General features: G+C 45.4%; 1 protein-coding gene across 1 annotated transcript in view; it reads right to left on the reverse strand.

The window, feature by feature from the left end:
- The window catches only part of DNAH3 (dynein axonemal heavy chain 3), a 223,910-nt gene that overhangs the window by 186,767 nt on the left and 13,895 nt on the right, over nt 1–23,248 (reverse strand). Inside the window, exons 3-9 of the mRNA XM_058440807.1 lie at nt 22,611–22,836; nt 18,737–18,809; nt 17,972–18,146; nt 13,746–13,935; nt 11,681–11,876; nt 4,796–4,921; nt 2,278–2,473 (exon numbers count right to left, since the gene is read on the reverse strand). Coding sequence (XP_058296790.1) covers nt 2,278–2,473; nt 4,796–4,921; nt 11,681–11,876; nt 13,746–13,935; nt 17,972–18,146; nt 18,737–18,809; nt 22,611–22,836 — 1,182 coding nt within the window. The remainder of the gene's footprint in view (nt 1–2,277; nt 2,474–4,795; nt 4,922–11,680; nt 11,877–13,745; nt 13,936–17,971; nt 18,147–18,736; nt 18,810–22,610; nt 22,837–23,248) is intronic.

Genomic DNA, 23,248 nt, shown 5'->3' on the forward strand with positions numbered 1-23,248 from the left:
ACAGGTGCCCGCCACCACGCCCGGCTAATTTTTTTTTTTTGTATTTTTAGTAGAGACAGGGTTTCACCGTGGTCTCGATCTCCTGACCTCGTGATCTGCCCGCCTTGGCCTCCCAAAGTGCTGGGATTACAAGCGTGAGCCACCGCGCCTGGCTGTGGTTGGAATTTATATGCATATCTCAACTTCTCTACTCTAAAGTTGAGGCAGGATCTATGTCTCATCATCTCTCTCCTCCAAAATACCTGAGACAGCATATAGTACCTAACAGGTGCTCCATAAAAACTTATTGATTCAGTCCAAAAGTATTAATCATAATCTGTATAACCCCAAATGGAGTTGCTAATGAGCATATAGTTTATTTTAGACACTCAAAATGTCAACCTTGCTACAACAGAAATACTGACATAGAGCTATTTCCAATTCCCTACAAAAGCTCTAACCCAGGATACCCTCATAAACTACAGCGCCTGATGGAATTGTCATAAGGCAGCTGTAATGTACTTCTTACACAGAGACTTCTAGATCCACTTAAAGATGACTGATGATATTTGGTGAATACCTACTGTATATGAAATACCTGTAAATTCCCGCCTTTTTTCCAGACATAGGAAGATTTTACATTTCCCTTTGTGTGGAATTTTAGAGGGAGATGGGCTTCCACTCCTGGGTTTCTTCTGCTTAGCAAAGTAGACAATCACAATGACATTTATAGATTGGTCCTCTTTAGAGAGCTAACATTGCAATTCAGCACCATTGGTTTCTATATTTTTGAGCAAAAGGCCAATTGTTCATCTTTACTATTTTATTTGGAAAACAACCTTTTATAACCAGGTAATTTTTAATTTTTATTACTTTTTTAAGGTAAAATGTGCACATGGCATAAAATTCAAAAGAATATTCATCGATTTTTAGGCTATCCAAATTCAGGGAATGCTATGGTTCTTTGAGAACTAGGACTTAGTGTTTTCAGTTTTCTCTCTTTTTTTTTTTTAGACAGAGTCTCGCTCTGTCACCCAGGCTGGAGTGCAGTGGCGTGATCTCGGCTCACTGCAACCTCTGCCTCCCGGGTTCAAGTGAGTCTCATGCCTCAGTCTCCTGAGTAGCTGGGACTACAGGCACGCACCACCACACCCGGCTAATTTTTGTATTTTTAGTGCGGACTTCCAAAGTGCTGGGATTATAGGCATGAGCCACCGTGCCTGGCCAGTGTTTTTAGTTTTCATTTCGACTTCACTAAAACTGTTTCATGAAAGAAGTTCTTAATTAAGTCAACAAAGCCTTTTGTCTTTAGAGGTGTCCCTTGCCAAGACCAAAGAACGAAAACCCATATCTGCAATGAAACATACTCCCTCAATATCAAGCCAAAGATTGAAAACAAACCTTTTCCAACCCCTTCCTTGTAACAGAGAGGATGAAAAAATGATTTCTTCTCCCCAAACTGTAAGACATGTCTTTCATTTTATGCAATTTTTCTTTAAATTTTCTTAACAACTTCTCTACTTCTGTGCATTTTTACCAACTTAATACTGAGTTATTATTTCAAGAAAGTTTGCCATGTATTTAAGGAAATTATTTTTAAAATTATTCCAATCCACAGCTGGACTAGACTTTTTAAGATTTTATTTATGGTTTTATATGTCCCGTAAAAATTAAAAAATTGATACCTATTAATTGTACATATTTACGGGATACATATAATTATAGTGATCAGATCATGGTAATTAGCACATCCATCATCTCAAACATTTACTTTTTTTTTTTTCTTTTTGAGACAGAGTTTCACTCTTGTCACCCAGGCTGGAGAGCAATGGTGTGATCTGGGCTCACTGCAACCTCCACCTCCTGGGTGCAAGCAATTCTCCTGCCTCAGCCTCCCGAGTAGTTGGGACTACAGGCATCTGCCACCATACCAGGCAAATTTTTGTATTTTTAATAGAGACAGGGTTTCACCATGTTGGCCAGGCTGGTCTTGAACTCCTGACATCAGGTGATCTGCCCGCCTTGGCCTCCCAAAGTGCTGAGATTACAGGCATGGCCTGTAATGCGCCCGGCCACATTTACCATTTGTGTGTGTGTGTGTGTTGGGAATATTCAATATCCTTCTTCCAGCTAAAAGAAGGCATTTTTATAAACTAACAACTGCCTGATGTGGGTGCAAGTCAAGCATTTCACTTTGTGCCCTGGCTCAAGCTGAGGACATACATGACAGAATCCTGGCTCTAACCAGGTAACCAGATTATTCCCCTCAAAAGGTCCAAGTGCAGGTCCCTGACATACTTTGTGTATCATGAAAAGGGAAACGAGGTCCTCAAGCGACTTAATGACCAGCTCCCTGAGCTGCAGCGACATGAACGATGCCACGGAAGCAAAATATTCCTCAATGTTTCGACAGGAGTCATAGTTGCTCTTGGGAGCAAAATGAATCCAGTGCTCCTTCTGTGAGGTAAAAAGCTGGGCGCAGGTGGGGATCCACCTGTAAAGACAGAAGGGTGTCCATATGAGAAGCTCTTCTGGGCTCCGAGGAACCCTCTTGCCATGCCCCCTGAGCTCAGTGATGAGGCAGATGGGCTCATGTCCCACCAAGCAGCCTTGCAAATCAGTACCTTCAATTTCCCGCCACCTTACCTGCCATGCCTCTTTCTTGGGAAGAAAGTAGTAAGATTTGAATTAAGAGATTATTCTTCCATTGAGAATACCCAAATGGAAAGGGGATATTGGTGGCACGTCCTGCTGAAAGAGTCTACAGTTGCTTCACTATAATCAGAGATTGGGGTAAAGGGGCATAAGGAACTAGAATGTTCTGTCCAACTTCTCTCTCTCTAGCAGATGCCTGGCCTCTGATTCAAACTTCTTAGGGGGAAAGAGAGAACGAGGAGCAAAGAAAGAAAACATGAAAGGAGAAACTCCAGTGTGACCCTGGCTGCTCAGAAGTTGATGGTAGAAATCAGAAAACCAAAAGAAGAAATAGCCAATTGTGGTGGCTCGTGCCTGTAATCCCAGCAATTTGGGAGGCCGAAGTGGGCAGATCACTTGAGGCCAGGAGTTAGAGACCGGCCTGGCCAATATGGCAAAGCCCCGTCTCTACAAAAACAAACAAACAAACAAACAAAAATTAGCTGGGCATATTGCATGGTGACATACACCTGTAGTCCCAGCTACTTGGGAGGCTGAGGCAGGAGAATCACTTGAACCTGGGAGATGGGAGGTTGCAGTGAGCTGAGATTGTGCCACTATACTCCAACTTGAGTGACAGAGTGAGTGAAATTCTGTCTCAAACAAACAAATAAACAAACAACAACAAACAAAAAGAAATAGATGCTTCATTGTTTTTTTCCTCCCATATTCCCCAGTTTCTAATTCCCGGTGGAAACCACTGGCCTTTTCATCCTATCGCATCTTTTCTCTGATTGCTAAAAAGGTACTACTCTAGCAATCAGAGAAGCACCACTACTGGTTGTAGTCAGAGGCATGAGATTTATTGAGCAGCTATTATGTGCCAATGATTGCATCTACATTTTCTCTGCTAACAGAAAACCCATCTGCAGGTATTATTATCACTGTTTTACACAAGGGAATTTCTCTGGCTGTGGAGGTAGTCTTGCAGGCATTTGCAAAGGAAAAAGGAATTGTGTAAATGTATGAAACCCTTTTGCCTTGAAATCTTGAGGCCATTTATCTGGACTATCTGAATATAAGTCATTCGAATGCATTCCCCTGTAACACAGCAAGGTATAAAGCAGGGGTCCCCACCCCCTGGGCCATGGACTGGTTGTAGGTACCAGGCTGCACAGCAGGAGGTGAGCAGCAGGTGGGCGAGCCAAGCTTCATCTGTATTTACAGCCACTCCCCATGGCTTTCGTTACTGTCTGAGCTCTGCCTCCTCTCAGATCAGCAGTGGCATTAGATTCCCACAGAAGCGTGAACCCTACTGTGAACTACACATGCGAGGGATCTAGGTTGCACACTCCTTAGGAGAATCTAATGCCTGATGATCTGTCACTGTCTCCCATCACCTTCAGATGGGACCATCTAGTTGCAGGAAAACAAGCTCAGGGCTCCCTCTGCTTCTACATTACGGTGAGTTGTAGAATTATTTCATTATATATTACAATGTAATCATAAAAATAAGGTGCACAGTAAATGCCGTGTGCTTGAATCATCCCGAAACCACCCCACTACCCCAGTCTGTGGAAAAACTGTCTTCCACAAAACCAGTCCCTGTTGTCAAAATGGGTGGGGACCGCTGGTCTAAAGGATTCCAGGAGGAGGAAATGGGGGTGACAGCCTCCCAAGGAATGGTGATGGGGGAGTTTCAAGAAGGCAGAGGGAGACTAGGCATGGGGCAGAAAGCAGCTGGACATGAAGAAAAGAGGACATGAGGCCAGGCGTGGTGGCTCATGCCTGTAATCCCAGCATTTTGGGAGGCTGAGGTGGGCAGATCACAAGGTCAGGAGATTGAGACCAGCTTGGCTAACACAGTGAAACCCTGTCTCTACTAATAATACAAAAAAAATTAGCCGGGTGTGGTGGCACGCACCTGTAGTCCCAGCTACTGGGGGCACTGAGGCAGGAGAATCTCTTGAACCTGGGAGGCAGAGGTTGCAGTGAGCTGAGATCACACCACTACACTCCAGCCTGAGCGACAGAAAGAGACTGTCTCAAAAAAAAAAAAAAAAAAAAAGACATGAAAGGATGCCAGTGGGACGACCCGCAGGCTGAGTACCAGCTTCATTTCAGTGGGTTTTCACTCTTTAAGATACTGTGGTGCAGCCCCACTCGGAGGGCAGATACTGACTTGTTGAGAAGAGTCTGGTGCGCCTCCAGGCAGTGTTTCTGGATCACATCCCAAAATTCCTGAGGCTGCAGAGGCAATTTTCCCGCTAGTATTTCTGCCGTTCGAACAAACCTGAGGTCTCTGAATCTGCCAAAAGAGAGGGAGAAATTTCCTAAGCTAAAGAACGCTTAATAACAAATCCCACAGGACAGGTTCCAAGGGTGTGTATTCACGTTTCTCAATGAGAGGAAAGCTAAGCAGAATCAAATTAATTCCAGGATATGGAAAGATCCTGAGGAGGATATGGGAGGCTGAGGAGGGAGGAGCTAAGTCCTAAAGAACGCTTGCAGGGAGGGGACAAATGAGGTGACCCAAGAGTGCTCCCGAGCCTTAGATGTGCCTCACTCTGCATAACCCATCGAAGAGCGGGGCTGTGGCACCAGCTGGAGACTCAGCTGGCTGAGAACTTGGGTATCAAATGGACGAATCAATGTTCTTTACAACAGTGAAGACCCAGAGGCCAGGACCAAGCAGAGCATCTTCATCATCAAATGGGATTCACCCAAGCCTCTGGGTGAGCTCTTGAAGGTAACTTTGAGGAATGCTTTGATTTAAAACAAAGAGTTTATGGATCCCAGCACTTTGGAGGCTAAGGAGGGAGGATGGCTTTGAGCTCAGGAGTTCAAGACCAGCCTGGCAATATAGTGAAACATCATCTCTCCAAAACAAAACAAAACAAAAGGCCGGGCGTGGTGGCTCACGCCTGTAATCCCAGCACTTTGGGAGGCTGAGGCGGGTGGATCACCAGGAGTTCAAGACCAGCCTGCCAAGATGCTGAAACCCCGTCTCTACTAAAAATACAAAAAAATTAGCTGGGCGTGGTGGCGGGTGCCTGTAATCCCAACCACCTGGGAGGCTGAGGCAGAGAATTGCTTGAACCTGGGAGGTGGAGCTTGCAGTGAGCCGAGATCACGCCACTGCACTCCAGCCTGGGGGACAGAGCGAGACTTGTCTAAAAAAAAAAAAAAAAATAGACGTGCCAGGTATGGTGGTGCACACCTGTAATCCCAGCTACTTAGGAGGCTGAGGCAGGAGGATCGCTTGAACCCAGGAGGTCAAGGCTACAGTGAGCCCTGATTGCATCACTGCACTCCAGCCTGGGTGACAGAGCAACACCCTGTCTCTAAAAAGAAAAAAAAAAAAAAAAAAAGCTTATGGAGCCAAAAAAGCCTCTTTAAGCCCTCTAACTCCTGTCACTGTGAGGGTGAAGAAAGGCCAACCAGTGAGAAGAAATGAGAGTTTTCTCCACTACGAGGGGTATCCTTTTAACACCTAAGTCAGATTCTATCTGCTCCAAACCCTCCAATGACTTCCCATTTCAGAGTAAAAGCGTGCCTAGTGACTGGGGCCCACTAGGTGCTCTGCACCCTGTGCCATCTCTCTTGCTCCTGTCCTGCCTGTCACCTCCCCCCTGCCCCATCTCCTCTCCTACCCGCCTCCCTGACTCACAGTGTTCCAGGCACGCTCACCTCATACTGTTTCCAGGACGCGCCCACCTGCTGCCGCTTGGGTCCTGTGCACAAGCTGTTCCCACTGCCTCCAGTACTCATCCCCTCGACTTCTACGGAGCTGACCTCTTCACCTTCCAGCCTTGGCTCAAATGTCACCTTCACAGTAAAGGCTACCCATGGCTGGGTGTGTGGTTGTGCAGGCTCTGCCCCCTCCAAAGGGCCAGAATGGGTGAGTGCTCTGCTTGTCAAGAAATGTACCCTGGGGCTGGGTGCGGTGGCTCACGCCTGTAATCCCAGCACTTTGGGAGGCCAAGGTGGGTGGATCACTTGAGGTCAGGAGTTAAGAGACTAGCCTGGCCAACATGGTGAAACCCCATCTCTACTAAAAAAAAAAAAATTAGCCGGAGTTGGTTGCAGATGTCTGTAATCCCAGCTACTCAGGAGGCTGAGGCAGGAGAATTGCTTGAACCTGGGAGGCAGAGGTTGCAGTGAGCCGAGACCGCACCACTGCACTCCAGCCTGGGCAACAGAGCAAGGTTCTGTCTCAAAAACAAAAACAAATGCACCCTGGTGTTAGGCTGCATCTATCCCATTAGCGGAACAGGGGTGGCGGGGAGATTTGTTAGATTCAAACAAGTGTTTTATGGGCAAGCAGCCCCAACCCAGCCCCACACAAACCACACTCCCTATCCCCATTACTCTGGCTAATTTTTCTTTTCATAGTACCCATCACCTTCTAACATATTATGTAATTTATTTACCTAATATATTTATTGTCTGTTTTCCCCCTAGAAAAATGAACTCACTTCTGTTCTCTACTACACTAAAACAATGCTTAGCACATAACCAGGACTTGGCACCTATTTGTTAAATGAATGAATGAATGAATGAATGAATGACTAAATAATTGAAAAAAAAATGAACTCACAGTTTGGAAGCCAAGAGACAGAAGAGCCTTTGGATCTAATATATATTTATTTTCTATCTTATGCTTGAGTGACACCTCCTAGAACTATTGATGCTAGAGTTGTCCAGAGTATATCGGTAGGATAGAGCAGCTGGATAAGGAAGAGCGGAAACTAATAAAAAGCTCTCATCAAGCCCTCCACTTTTTTATTTTTTGTTTCTTGCGACAGGGTCTCACTCTGTCACCCAGGCCGGAGTGCAGTGGCGATCTTGGCTCACTGCAGCCTCAACTTCTGAGGTTCAAGCAATTCTCCTGCCTCAGCCTCCCAAGTAGCTGTGACTACAGGCACGCACCAGCACGCCTGGCTAATTTTTGTATTTTTAGTAGAGACAGGGTTTCATCATGTTGGTCAGGCTGGTGTCCAACTCCTGACCTCAGGTGATCCACCCACTTCAGCCTCCCAAGGTGCTGGGATTACAGGCATGAGCCACCATGCCCAGGCTCTCATTGCTGATTTTTTTGGTTCAGTTGATAAAATTCTTCTAAATGATTTCAGTTCACTTTGGTGCTTCTGTTGCTGGCATAATCTTCCTCAGGGAACCATGAAAAGCAAGTGGTAAAAGGCCTTTCTTCTCAGTGAAGCTACAGGCTCCACAATTTGCAGTCTTTGCTACAAGATCAATTTAAACTCATGTACATGTGATTATTATCTTCGGAACTTCTTTATGAAGTTTCTGGCTATTCATCCAGCTTTAAGACTGACTTCCTCACTAGTTTCTATGTTAATTTATTTTTTTAGCTCATAAACACGCTTGTACTTAAAGCAATACCTTAATTTGTTGAGCAATTACTGTGTGCCAAGCAGTAGTCTAAGCACTTTCTAAGCACACTCTAAGCACTCCATGAGGTAGGTATTGTTATTATGATTCCCATTTGCATGTAGAACACAGGGTCAGATTAGGTGGTGGCTCACGCCTGTAATCCCAACACTTTGGGAGGCTGAGGCAGGAGGAATTCTTTTTTTTTTTTTTTTTTTTTTTTTTGAGACAGAGTCTCGCTCTGTCGCCCAGGCTGGAGTGCAGTGGCGCAATCTCGGCTCACTGCAAGCTCCGCCTCCCAGGTTCACGCCATTCTCCTGCCTCAGCCTCTCCGAGTAGCTGGGACTACAGGCGCCCGCCACCACGCCCGGCTAATTTTTTGTATTTTTAGTAGAGACGGGGTTTCACCGTGGTCTCGATCTCCTGACCTCGTGATCCGCCCGCCTCGGCCTCCCAAAGTGCTGGGATTACAAGCGTGAGCCACTGCGCCCGGCAAGGAGGAATTCTTAAAGCCAGGAGTTCAAGACCAGCCTAAGCAACATAGAGAGGCCCTGTTTCTACAAAAAATGCAAAAATTAGTCAGACATGGTGGCATGCACCTATAGTCCCAGCAACTTGGGAGGCTGAGGAGAGATCCCAGGAGTTTGATGCTGCAGTGAACTCTAATCATGCCACTGCACTGCACCCTGGGTGACAGAGCAAGACCTTGTCTAAAACAAGAAAGCAAGCAAGCAAGCAAGCAAGAAACAGGGTCACAGAGAAAGGAAGGCAGGAAGGCAAGAAGGCAAGAAGGCAGGAAGGCAGGAAGGAAGGAAGTTAGGAAGGAAAGAAGGAAGGACAGACAGACAAACAAACAGGGCCAAAGAGAAAGGAAGGAAGGAAGGAAGGAAGGAAGGAAGGAAGGAAGGAAGGAAGGAAAGAAGGCAGGCAGGCAGGCAGGCAGGCAGGCAGGCAGGCCGGCTGGCCGGGCGTGGTGGCTCATGCCTGTAATCCCAGCACTTTGGGAGGCCAAGGCAGCTGGATGACCTGAGGTCGGGAGTTCGAGACCAGCCTGACCAACATGGAGAAACCCCATCTCTACTAAAAATACAAAAAACTTTAGCTGGGCATGATGGCACATGCCTGTAATCCAGCTACTAGGGAGGCTGAGGCAGGAGAATTGCTTGAACCTCGGAGGCGGAGGTTGCAGTGAGCCAAGATCGTGCCATTGCACTCTAGCCTGGGCAACAAGAGCGAAACTCCATCTCAAAAAAAATAAAAAATAAAAAAAATAAAGAAAAAAAGAAAAGGAGAGAAAGAAAGAAAAGATGAGAGTCATAGAGGGATTAATTTCTCTCAAATTATACTGTTAATTAGTAACAGAACAACAACCAGAATTCAGATCCCATTCTATAAGGTATTACTTTATATGGTTCCACTTAGTTAGAAAATTACTTCTTTTTTCTCAATGCCCTGACTGCTGACTGGCACCTCCAATGCTTTAGAAAATTGAATTCAGTTCAAAGAAGAGAATACAGCTATTTCTTTTCACTGGTGGGCTCTGTCCTACGTTGACTTCACCGCCTCAATTCGTTTTTAAAATACAAGCAAAACTAAGGATTTGAAAAACAAGTAGGTTCTTCAAGCCACAGGTCTCCCTTAAGACTGAACACGTTCAAAGCTAGAGATCCTTCCAAAGCAAAATACATGAGCTACTAATAAGTTCGGCCAATCAAAGCTAAGTAAGAATATCTGCCTCTAATTTTTCTAATACAAAACTCAGATGGGGGCAGCTCATTATTTCATTAGCCTAGCCTTTCAGTGAACTCTGGTGTCTTCATTCTTTCACCAGGATTTGTACCTTCTTGAAGGGCTCACTAAAAAAACCACAGTCTTCCACCTCCAGGCTCACTGCAATTGATGCACAGATAAAACAAATGTGGGACAGCCATCCAATGGATTAGTATGCAGCCATAAAAAGGAAGCACTCACTACTGATACAAGCTTCAGTGTGGATGAAGACTGAAAATATTGTTCATTGAAAGACACCAGACACAAAAGATCATATATTGCATGATTCCATTTCTATAAAATGTCCAGAATAAGCAAATCCATAGAGACAGAAAATCGCTTAGTGGTTGGGAGGAAATGGGGGAAGGTGAGAATGGGGAGTGACTGCTAATGGGTTTCTTTTTGGGGTAATGATAATATTCTTGAATTAGACAGTGGTGAGGATTAAACAAACTTGTGAATATATTAAAAACTATTGCATTGTGTACTTTCAAAGGGTGAATTTTACGGAATGTGGATATCTCACTTTTTTTTTAATGAAAGAGTGAAAAAAGGTGGCTTCTGTCTCATCTGGACTCCTACAATTTTTTTTTTTTTTTGAGACGGAGTTTCGCCAATTTATGTATTGATAAATATACCTGAGAGATCACTGCTTGCCAGCCCTGTACTGGCACTGAGTTACACAAAGGAATAAGACTGTCCGGGCGTGGTGGCTTACACTTGTAATCCCAGAACTTTGGGGTGCCGATGTGGGTGGATTGCTTGAGCTTAGGAGTTCGAGACCAGCCTGGGCAACATGGTGAAACCCCGTCTCTATCAAAAAATACAAAAAATTAGCTGGGTGTGGTGGTATGGGTCTGTGGTCCCAACTACTCAGCTAACTTGGGAGACTGAGGTGGGAGGATTGCTTGAGCCTGGGAGGAGGAGGCTGCAGTGAACCGAGATTACGCCACTGTACTCCAGCCTGGGTGACAAGGTGAGATTCATCTCAAAAAAAAAAAAAAAAAAAAAAAAGGAATAAAACCCAAGCCCGCACACATTCACACATTTCATAGGCTAAAGGGAGACAAATAAGTAAATGTTCTATTATAACCAAGGGTGAGCTGGGCACGATGGCCCATGCCTCTAATCCCAGCACTTTGGGAGGCCGAGGCTGGCAGATCACCTGAGATCAAGAGTTCGAGACCAGCCTGACCAACATGGAGAAACCCCGTCTCTACTAAAAATACAAAATTAGCCAGGCATGGTGGCGCATGCCTGTAATCCCAGCTACTCGGGAGGTTGAGGCAGGAGAATTGCTTGAACCCGGGAGGCGGAGGCTGCAGTGAGCCAAGATCGCGCCATCGCACTCCAGCCTGGGTAACAAGAGCAAAACTGTCTCAAAAACAAAAACAGAAACTGAGGGCGATGTTGTAATGGAGGTAATGCCAAATTAACAATTACTGGTGTTTAAGTTATATTAGATACGGTTTTAAGTGCTTTAGATGTAGTAAGTTATTTATTCCTTTTATCAACCCCATGAAGTGGAAACTCTTATTAACATTATCGCAAATTTAGAGATAAAGAAAACAAGGCACAGAAAAGTGATGCGACCACATATATGCCTGTGAAGCAGCAAAGCTAGGAGTTAGACCTGAGCAGGCTGGCTCCAAGTCTGTGCAACTAAGCAGGATATTCCAGTGCTTAGAGACAGGCACGAGGTGCCCTGGGGACACAAAGGAGGGCCACGTAAGCCTGCAAGGAAAGGTGTCACTTATAATTCACACGCGTATTTGGCCTAGATTTTCTTTCATTTCTCTGCACTGTCAGGGCTACCCCCACTGTGCACAGCAGAATAGGCTTGCTTATGCGTGGATGCGATAAAGAAAGGGAATGAAAAAAAAAGGGAGGGACTTCTTACTCTGCAAACCACAGTTCTTTCAGCCTGAGCATCATGGGGTTCACCATGTGCAGATGCTCCTCGTTCCACTTCTTGGCGCTCCTGTAGACACTGTGCCAGGGCACAGGGGCCCGGATCACTCTTTGAGGAAACAAGCGGGGGATGCTCTCAATAAAGAGCCGTTTTCTCTCCATTGGGTCCATGAGGATGTAATCAACTACAACCGGAAAGGGCAAACACCTCATTATTAAGCTCTAAGGGTTGTGCTCTTAGCTTCAACTCACTTTTTTTTTGTTTTGTTTTTAATATAGAGACGGGGTTTCACTATGTTGGCAAGGCTGGTCTCAAACTCCTGGGCTCAAGTGATCCTACCACCTCAGCCTCCCAAAGTGCTGGGATTACAGGCATGAGTTACTATGCCTGGCCTTAGCATCAACTCTTTTTTTTTTTTTTCAGATGGAGTCTTGCTCTGTTGCCTAGCCTGGATTGCAGTGGTTCAATCCCAGCTCACTGCAACCTCCACCTCCGCCTCCTGGTTTCAAGCCATTCTCCTGCCTCAGCCTCCCGAGTAGCTGGGATTACAGGTGCCTGCCACCACACCTGCCCAACTTTTTGTATTTTCAGTAGAAACAGGGTTTTGCCATATTGGCCAGGTTGGTCTTGAAATTCTGACCTCAGGTGATCCACCCGCCTCAGCCTCCCAAAGTGCTGGGATTACAGGTGTGAGCTAGCACACCTGGCCTTAGCTTCAACTCTTAGAATGTAAATGAGCCTCTGTCCATTTGCAAGGTCATGGGTAATCCCCTGGGTATAACTCAACCGGGGAAGGTTCACTCTTGGTGTTTGTTTTCTTTCTGAGGATATTTTACAGGAAGGAGGAGTGTGACTTCACGGTGTGGAGCACTTAGAATCTGGGGTTGAGCCCTGGTAGGATGTCTAGTATCAGGCATGACAATGAAATAGGATTTGCTGATACCTCATTAGTCACTGATTGATTTCTCACAAAAATAGATGTACACACAAAAAAACCCACCATGGATGATATCATCCATTATATTTACAAATAGAAATTTGGAGACCACGTGTTTTACATACTAAGAAAGATTGGTAGGAAGCTTCATAAAGGAAGTAACATTTGTGCTGGGTCATAAAGAACAAGTAGCAGGCCAGGTGCGGTGGCTCACACCTGTGATCCCAGCACTTTGGGAGGCTGAGGCAGGCAGATCACTTGAGGTTATGAATTCGAGACCAGCCTGGCCAACATAGCAAAAGCTCATCTCTACTAAAAATACAAAAATTAGCTGGGAATGGTGGGGCGTGCCTGTAATCCCAGCTACTCAGGAGGCTGAGGCAGGAGAATCACTTGAACCCAGGGGTCCGCCCAGGTTGGTCTCGAAATCCTGACCAACCTCTGCAGTTGCAGTGAGCCAAGATCACACCACTGCACTTCAGCCTGGGCAACAGAGTGAAACTGTCTCAAAAAAAAAAAAAGAAGAAGAAGAAGAAGTGTAGAATCTCAGCCAGGTGTGATGGCTCATGCCTATAATCCCAGCACTTTGGGAGGCCGAGGCAGGAGGATCTCTTGAGTCCAGAATGTTCAAGACAAGCCTGGGCAACATAGGGAGACCCTGTCGCTAAATAAAAATTAAAAAAAATTGTTTTAAACTTTACAAATGTAGAATCTCAGGCCCCAGGTTCAGATCTACTGAATCAGAATCTGCATTTTAATAAGATCTGCAGGTTACGGGGATGCACGTGAATGTATGAAGTGCTGGCGTAGACATCAGTGATGGTAGGGGGATGGGGGAATTTGAATTAACAGTTGATGTTTTGGGTATTTCCAGTGGAATCAGGGTGGCAAATGACAAAGTGAGAAGAAAGAAGGTGACTTCCAGGCCAGGCACGGTGCCTCATGCCTGTAATCCTAGCACTTTGGGAGGCTAAGGAGGGAGGATTACTTGAGCCCAGGAGTTCCAGACCAGCCTGAGCAACAAAGCAAGACCTCGTCTCTACAAAAACAAAAATAAAAAAGAAGGTGCCCTCTACATAGAAGCTCCCCAGCCCCCTTTATGCCCACCAGCCTTACCGATGCTTTTCATGAGGCTACTGTAATAGTCATTCTCCTTCTCCTGCACGAGGACCACCATCAGGGGCTCCAGGAAGGGACTCGTCAGCAGCGTGTTAGAAATCAGCTTTGAAATCCGAACCATCACTTCACCCTCCTCAGGGGCAATCATGTCTTTGCGAATGCCATTGGTCAAATAGTAATAGTATCTCTTCCATAAACAAACCACCAGCGAGAAAATGGTCATGATTGGATCATGGGCTCAACTGTCCTGCCCATCAGCTGCCAAGTGACTCCATTCACACAGCATTCGTCCGCACCCTTCACCTGCTGTAACCATACATTCTGGGCCTGTCGCTTCACACTCATGGCAAGGAGATCACTGGCAAATTTTCCCCAGGACTTCAGAGGATTCACCCAAAGCCAGAGAGATATCAGTGGGGTATAAGGAAGGATTTGTCAAATACCACCCAGATAGGAACAGTGGAGTGAGTGCAGAGTCCAGGGATGGAGGTGGCATATCTGGTGAGCTTTAAGAAGAGGAACGACAGGCTGGGAACGGTGACTCACACCTGTAATCCCAGCATTTTGGGAGGCAAAGGTGAGCGGATTACAAGGTCAGGAGTTCGAGACCAGCCTGGCCAATATAGTGAAACCCCATCTCTACTAAAAAATACAAAAATTAGCCAGGCGTGGTGGCGCATGCCTGTAGTCCCATCTGCTCAGGAGGCTGAGGCAGGAAAATTGCTGGAACCCAGGAGGTGGAGGTTGCAGTGAGCCAAGATTGTGCCACTGCACTCCAGCCTGGGTGACCAAGCAAGACTCTGTCTCAAAAACAAACAAACAAACAAAAACATTAGATTTTCCTGATCCAGAGCTAGAATTCACCCCCCTGAAGCTTTCACTCACTGGTCCTGATTCTGCCTTCTAAGGCAGCTCAGACAAACAGGGTTGGATTTCTGTCTCAAAAAAAAAAAAAAAAAAAAAAAAGTAGAGGAATGACAAGCTCCTAAAATGGCCTCGAATCATTCATCCTTCTGAACAGCAATGATCTCCTACAAAACACTTTAATCCTGTGGCTTCTAGCTGTCAGTGGGGAAAAATATCCCCAAAGTCCAAGATCTATGATAGTTCTTTTTTTTTTTTTTTTTTTTGAGACAGAATTTCACTTTTGTCACTCAGGCTGGAGTGCAGTGGTGCAATCTCGGCTCACTGCAACCTCTGCCTCCTGGGTTCAAGCAATTCTCCTGCCTCAGCCTCCCAACTAGCTGGGATTACAGGCATGCACCACCACACCCAGCTAATTTTTGTATTTTTAGTGGAGATGGGTTTCACCATGTTGGCCAGGCTGGTCTCAAACTCCTGACCTCAGGTGATCCACCCACCTTGGCCTTCCAAAGTGCTGGAATTATAGGCATGAGCCACTGCACCCAGCTGATAGTTCTTCTTACCCAAGCAAGGACTTTTGAGTTTCGAAAGCAACATAAACACACATATGAAACAAAAATGGCCAGTGGAACCTAGTGACTTCAGGAAATTTTGTATATTTAGGGTTTGCCTCTGAGCTGCTGGCTGGCTGAGTGGCTCTGGGGATGACTAATTTCAGATAGAGGAGAAGCACAGAGTGTGAGGAAAGGGCTTGAAGTCTCTTTTTAAGTTTCAGATCAGAAGAGGTTGCTGGCCAGGCGCAGTGGCTCATGCCTGTAATCCCCACACTTTGGGAGGCCGAGGTGGGTGGATGGATCACCTGAGGCCAGGAGTTCGAGACAGCCTGACCAACACAGTGAAACCCTGTGTCTACTAAAAATAGAAAAATTAGCCAGGTGGAGTGGTCCACACCTGTAATCCCAGCTACTCGGGAGACTGAGACAGCAGAATTGCTTTAACCCAGGAGGTGGAGGTTGCAGTGAGGCAAGATTGCGCCACTGCATTCAAACCTGGATGACAGAGCGAGATTCTGTCTCAAAAAAAAAAAAAAAAAAGAGAAAAGAGATTGCTGCCAGCCTCTTTACTACTCTTGCCTCTCTCCAACATTAGTAAAAGCAGCTGCTAACAGGGGAGTATTGCAAAGCTTTTCTGATTTTAAGAACTGCCTGGGTACAGGGTGGGGGTAAAAAGTGCTTGCTAAAATGCAGATTCCCAGGCCCCTCCTCAGGCAGTTAGGGTGTTTAACAAGCACCCCAGGTGACCCTTATCTTCAGGCAAGTTTGAGAAATGCTGCACAGCTCTTAAGAACACAGAGACTGTCCGGGCGCAGTGGCTCATGCTGTAATCCCAGCACTTTAGGAGGCTGAGGCAGACAGATCATTCAAGGTCAGGAGTTCGAGACCAGCTTGACCTACATAGTGAAACCCCGTCTCTACTAAAATACGAAAATTAGCTGGGCATGGTGGCAGGAGCCTGTAATCCCAGCTACTCAGGAGGCTGACGCAGGAGAATCTCTCAAACCCAGGAGGCGGAGGTTGCAGTGAGCTGAGATCGTGCCACTGCACTCCAGCCTGGGTGACAGAGCAAGACTCCCTCTCATAAAAAAACAAAAAAAAAAACAAAAAAAAAAAAACAGAGACTTTGGTATCAGCCAGACCGGCTTTAAGTCTTAGTTTTGTCTCCTACCCTATAGCCCTTAGCACGTTACTTAAATAGTCTATACTCCACTTGCCACAACTGGACAGTAGAGATAATCATAGAACCCGGGTCTCAAGTAGGGTCAAGTAGCTATAGAGGGTTTAGCATGGAATTTTGCCAACAGCACATAGTCACTGTGAGTTTTTATTAATCATTTTATTATACACCCTAAACCCACAAGACATTTGCTCTAAAGTTTTGCTGTTCTTTTGAGACAGGGGTTGGAAACTCCGAAGTCTACCTGGAGCGAGGCAGGTAATGTTAATAAGTGAAAGTTGTCTAGACCTAAGAAAATAATAAGGAATGGTGGGAACTATGACAAACTGAAGAGTGTATTTCTGATCTAAAGGAGGTAGCTACTGCTTAGCACCAAATATTTTCGTTTTCTCAAGAGAAGTTGGAAAATGTAGCTTACATGAGACTTTCCTCATGCTTTTTTTTTTTTTGAGATAGGGTCTTGCTGTGTTGCCCAGGCTGGAGTGCAGTGGCATGATCATAGCTGGGATGCCTGAGGTGTCAGAGAAGGGGACCAAGGGATAGGTTGTCTTGTCCTAGAAAGGGTTGTGAATCCCTCCCCTTACCCTTTTTTTGAGACAAGGTCTCACTCTGCTGCCCAGACTGGAATGTAGTGGCACAATCATAGCTCACTGCAGCCTCAGCTTCCCAGGGACAAGCGATCCTCCCACCTCAGCCTCCCAAGTAGCTGGGACCACAGATGCATGGCACCATACCCAGCTAATTTTTGTAGAGATTGGGTTTCCCCATGTTGCCCAGGCTGGTCTTGAGATCCTGGGCTCAAGTGATCCTCCCCATTCCTCCTCCTAAAGTTCTGGGATTACAGGCATGAGTCACCATGCCCAGCAACCTCATTCTTTTTTTTTTGAGATGGAGTCTCTCTCTGTTGCCCATGCTGGAGTGCAGTGGCTCAATCTTCGGCTCACTGCAACCTCCACCTCCCAGGTTCGAGCAATTCTCCTGCCTCAGCCTCCCGAGTAGCTGAAATTACAGGCGCCTGCCACCATGCCTGGCTAATTTTGTTTTTTTGTATTTTTAGTAGAGACGGGGTTTCAGCATGCTGACCAGGCTGGTTTTGAACTCCTGACCTCAAGTGATCCACCTGCTTCGGCCTCCCAAAGTGCTGGGATTACAGGTGTAAGCCACCATGCCCAGCTGCCTCATTCTTCAAACACATCTACAGGCCAAATTCAGCCTATGATAGAGATCCCAGATAAAATATGGGATGCTTTGGGATATACTTATACTAAAAAGTTATTCATTACCTAAAATTTGAATTTAACTATGTGTCCCATTTTTTTGTCTTGCAAAATCTGGCACCCCTACCCTATGGGCCACCATTTTTGCAACTTATATTCTAAAAGGACCCAAGGTATCAATTTCCATAACTTACTAGGGCAGAGAACATGTACACACACTCTCTCCTTCTCTCTCACTCGCACAAGCACACAAACATGCGCCCTCTTCGGTAGCCTGTCTTGGGTCTAGACTCCGGTGTTTTTCAAACATTTCCCAGGTGATTCCGCTGTTCTCTCTGAATTTAGAATCACTGAGATGCCGAGAGTAACCCTCAGCAAACCGAGGGAAAGGGGGCAACAGGAACGTACCTCCAGGTCCGATTCAGACGGCTTCTTTTCTTTACTTTCCATTTCCATCTCCTGCTGTAACATGACATCGAGCTGCTGTTCTGGACTCATTGGTCTGCTTCCTGGGAACGTCAAAGATGTCTTTACCTCCTTCTTCATGGGTGAGAAGGTTGACGTCTTGAAGGCCAACTTGATCCTGAAAAGTAGACACAGCTCAGCCCTTGGTGTTTGGTTCTCTGGAGAGGTGCTGTGGTGTTGCCTACTTTCCCTAGCCTGATGAGTGTGGTTCTGCAAATAGAAGCCTGTCTCCTCTGTGTCATCTAATGGCATGTGTGTATACCTCAAAATGACCCTAACGGCTAAACACCTCATAGGCATTTTAGCATGGTTTTGTTCAGTTGGTTTATTTTTGTTAATAATCTCAAAAAGCCTGGCCAACATGGTGAAACCACGTCTCTACTAAAAATACAAAAATTAGCCAGGCCTGGTGGCACTCACCTGAAATCCCAGCCACTCAGGAGGCTGAGGCAGGAGAATCGCTTGAACCTGGGAGGTGGAGGTTGCAGCGAGCTGAGATCATGCCACTGCACTCCAGCCTGGGCAACAGAGCAAGACTCCATCTCAAAAAAGAATTTTTTTTTTGGATTAAGGTGATTGGTGGACAAAAATATGATTATCTGGGAATGCTCTGAAGCCAAGAAGCAGAGTGTGGCTTTAGTGAGACCACATCCTTCTTCCATTCAGCCCACTGTCCTGCCTTCTCTGGTGCCCACAGTGACATCTTACCTACTGGAATCCTCTTTGTTTCTGGAGGAAAACTTCGTTTTCTTCCTCATGGGCTCTGATGAGCTTTTATTTGCTGGGAGAATGGAGAAGAAAGACATCAGTGATGGGCAATGGCCTTGGCCATTCTCCATCCACAGGGTCATGACTCTTGAAACAGTCCAGGAGCACACTAAGGGGAGTGGACATGGTACGGTGCGACGAGGCAGGAGTTGTGGGCTCAGGTCCCATGTGCATCACTGATTACCTGTGTGACCCTGAAGAACTGGCTTCATCACTCCAGCCTCAGCTTCCTCAACTGTAAAGTGGGGATGTGCGTATCTTCCATCCATTCATACATTTGGCAAGAATTAATAACTGCTTGTTTCATGTACTCTCCGATATTTTATGCTCTATTTTCTAAACTCCTGTTATATTACTGTTTAATATTTCTCTTTAAGTAGACTTGGGCATTTAAAGTTAGTACATTTGGCCAGACACGGTGGCTCACACCTGTAATCCCAATACTTTGGGAGGCTGAGGCAGGCAGATCACCTGAGGTCAGGAGTTCATGACCAGCCTGGCCAACATGGCGAAGCCCCATCTCTACTAAAAAATATAGAAATTAGCCGGGCATTGTGGCGAGCGCCTGTAGTCCCAGCTACTTGGGAGGCTGAGGCAGGGAGAATTGCTTGAACCCAGGAGGTGCAGGTTGCAGTGAGCCGAGATCGTGCCACTGCACTCCAGCCTGGGCGACAGAGTGAGACCCCATCTCAAAAAAAATAGGCCGGGCACGGTGGGCTCATGCCTGTAATCCCAGCACTTTGGGAGGCCAAGGCAGGCAGATCACGAGGTCAGGAGTTCGAGACCAGCCTGACCAACATGGTGAAACCCCCCCGTCTCTACTAAAAATATAAAAATTAGCCGGGCGTGGTGGCACACGCCTGTAATCCCAGCTACTCAGGAGGCTAAGGCAGAAGAATCGCTTGAACCCAGGGGATGGAGGTTGCAGTGAGCCAAGATAGCACCATTGCACTCCAGCCTGGGCAATGAGAGCGAAACTCTGTCTCAAAAAATATAAATAAATAAATAAATAAATAAATAAATAAATAAATAAATAGTACATTTATTTTTTAAAGAAATTTTATGATTATCACAAATAAAAAAATAACTATATATTTATTGCAAGTAGAAAAACCCATATCATTTGCAATAAATAGAAGGTAGCTACAATTAATTCAATAAGTGATATAAAAACTATATTATTAAACTTTAGTTAGATATTACTTCCTAAAGTGTCTCCCTTCCTAAAGTGTCTACCTTTGAACTTCTCAAAATAGTCTACACATAACAACAATACAAAAAATCCTCTTTTTTTTTTTTTTTTTTGAGACAGATTCTTTCTCTGTTGCTCACGCTGGAGTGCAGTGGCATGATTTCAGCTCTCTGCAACCTCAACCACCCAGGCTCAGGTGATCCTCCCACCTCAGCCTCCTGAGTAGCTAGGAGTACGGGCGCATGCCACCACACCTGGGTAATTTTCCTATCTTTTGTAGAGACGGGGTTTTGTCATGTTGCCCAGGCTGGTCTCCAACTCCTGGGGGCAAGTGACCCTCTCAATAAACTCAACAATCGAGGCACAGATTCACAAAATGGAAATAATACAGCAATAACAATATTGCTCCAAAATAAAATTTTAAGATCCTCCAAGTACAAATGTATTTTAATGAATAGTAAGCAGAAATCAACTCAAGCAAGGACGTGAATAACAGACACTAGTGCTGCTCTGAAGAAAGCATCTTAGTACTTTATATTCAAAGACTCTGGCTTGCCTGAGAATTCTGGGGCCAATGAAACCTGGGAGGCATTAGCACTAGTTCTTCACAGATATTAATAATTTTGGACTAAGAAAATTATTAAAGACTGCTACAGACTGAATGCTAATGTCTTGTCAAAATTAGTATGTTAAATCTTAATCCCCAGCATGATGGTATTTGGAGGTGGGACCCTTGGGAGGTGATTAGGTCATGAGGGCTCCATCTTATGAATGAGATTGTGCCTTTATAAAAGAAACAGCAAAAAGATTCTTCACCCCTTCTCCCATGTGAGCATACAGCAAGAAGATAGAGAAGACAGATGTCTATGAATCAGGAAGAGGACCCTCATCATAGACTGAATCTGTCGGTACCTTGATCTCGGACTTTACAGACTCCAGAACCACAAGATATGAATTTCTGTAGTTTATAAGCCACTCAGTTTATGATACTTTGTTATAGCAGCCCAAAACGAACTAAGACGATGACCATGAAATTAGCAATTAGAGCAGCAAACTTAAGGTTCTGTGTATCATGATCTTGAACATTTGGGCATTAATTATTGGCTACATGTCCTTAAAGCAGGAACATGCAAAAGCAGCATCCTAGAGACTGTGGGTGTGTATGTAATACACAAATAACACTGGTAAGAACCACTTGGGAAAAAAAATCCTCCAAGTGATATTGAAAGGGCTATGACAATAAGAATGGAATCAGGATTTGGAAAAGGGAGTTAGAAAACCATAAGTAATTAGAAAATTTGAAATGGAAAGATAGTCATTTAAACAAAAAACATTCATCAGACATGAAAAACTCAAGACTGAACAGCGTTGAAGAGAAAATTAGTAAATTGGAAGATGTAATTAAGAAACTCACCCAGACATAGCACAGAGAGAAAAATGAAAAATATAAAAATGAGTTTGAGACAGAGAGCAGATCAAGAGTGCCAACATATGTCCAACAAAAATTACTAAAGGATACCCTTATGCCGATATAACTATGCTTGGTGGGAATTAAATTAATACATACAAGGTGCTGTGGTAAGCAGCTTCCAAGATAGCCCCCAATGATCCCCATCTCCTGGTAACACCCCTTTGTGGTGTAATCCTCTCCCCTTGAGTATGGGCTAGAACTAGTGACTCCTAACAAACAGAATGTGGCAAAAGTGACAGGATGTCACTTCCAAGATTAAGTTCCAAAAAAGCCTATGGGTTCTCTCTTGCTGGCTCTCTCTCTTTGTCTCCCCCTCTCTCACTCTAAGGGAAGCCAGAAGCCATGTTGTGAGTTGTTCTAAGGGAGAGACTCGTGTGGCAAGAAACTGGTGTCTATGGCCAACAGCCAGCAAGACCTGATGACATGAGTGAGCTTGGAAGAGGATCCTTCCCTAGTTGCCTTTAGATGATGGTGGCCTTGGGGTATGCCTTGACTGTACACTAGTGAGGGGCCCTGAGCCAGCACTACGAATTCAGCCATGCCCACGTTCCTGCCCCGCTGAAATTGTAAGATCATAAATACTGGTTCTTTTAAGCCACAGAATTTTGGAATAACTTATCATGCAGCAAACAATAACACAAGTACATAGAAGAGTGGCTGGTATATGTAAATGGTCTATAAATGTTAGCCGTTTGCAATCATTTCCTCCATAGATAAGGAGGAGAGTGAGGCTTTGCAAAGTTCTCCAAAGTTAGCTTCAGCAAAAGGGGAGCCAGGGTCAGAGCCCAGGAGTAAAAATTTCACTCCAGGCCAGGCACAGTGGCTCATGACTGTAATCCCAGCACTTTGGGAGGTTGAGGCAGGTGGATCACCTGAGGTCAGGAGTTTGAGACCAGCCTGGCCAACATAGTGAAACCCCATCTCTACTAAAAATACAAAAAAATTAGCCAGTGTGGCCTGTAGTCCCAGCTACTCAGGAGGCTGAGGCAGGAGAATCACCTGAGTCTGGGAGGCGGAGGTTGCAATGAGCTGAGATCATGCCACGGCACTCCAGCCTGGGCAACAGAATGAGACTCTATCTAAAATAAATACATAAATAAAAATGTCCTCCAAAGCCCCATTCTGCAAGGGTATGACACTTTCACAAGTACCTGATGATGGCAGCCCCTGACTGATCCTGTCCCTAGGGACATTGATGGTGGCCGGTTGGTAGACCTTCAGCAGGTCTTTCAGCTTCAGGTCCTGGGCCATCAAGGAGTAGTTGTTGGCGATGGAATCACTGGGTCCACGGTGGTGATGCTGCTCTTTTAAGGGTGCAGCCAAGGTCCATGATGTGCGTTGCATCAAGGGCGGGTAAAAGCTGTGTGACATGACAGTCTACGAGGGAAGAAGTGCAGAGTGAGACACAACAAAGAACATCTCTCGACGAGCCTGAGCTCTGCTCACACTGAGGCTCACGAGAGTTCCAAGTGCCTTATGCTATGTTTCTGCCTTCTGCACATTCAGTAGAAAGATTGTCTGAAGAGACACCAACTGTACTTCTCTGACCATTGTGAGCATGAATTCTGATGTCAGGGATAGTAGCTTGTGTTCACCAGTAACTTTGAGGCAGGTAATTGGCATCTCTGGTCTTTATTCCTTATGGACATGACTACAAGGTACGAGCAATTACCCTCATTTTACAATGAAACATGCAGAAGTTCAGAGAGTTTAAATAACACAGCAGATCAGTGGACGGCCAGATTGTAACTCACATTTGGACAATGGCATAGCTCTCTCTCCCACACTT

Source organism: Hylobates moloch, unplaced genomic scaffold, assembly GCF_009828535.3.
Source record: "Hylobates moloch isolate HMO894 unplaced genomic scaffold, HMol_V3 SCAFFOLD_6, whole genome shotgun sequence".
Lineage (NCBI taxonomy): Eukaryota > Metazoa > Chordata > Mammalia > Primates > Hylobatidae > Hylobates > Hylobates moloch.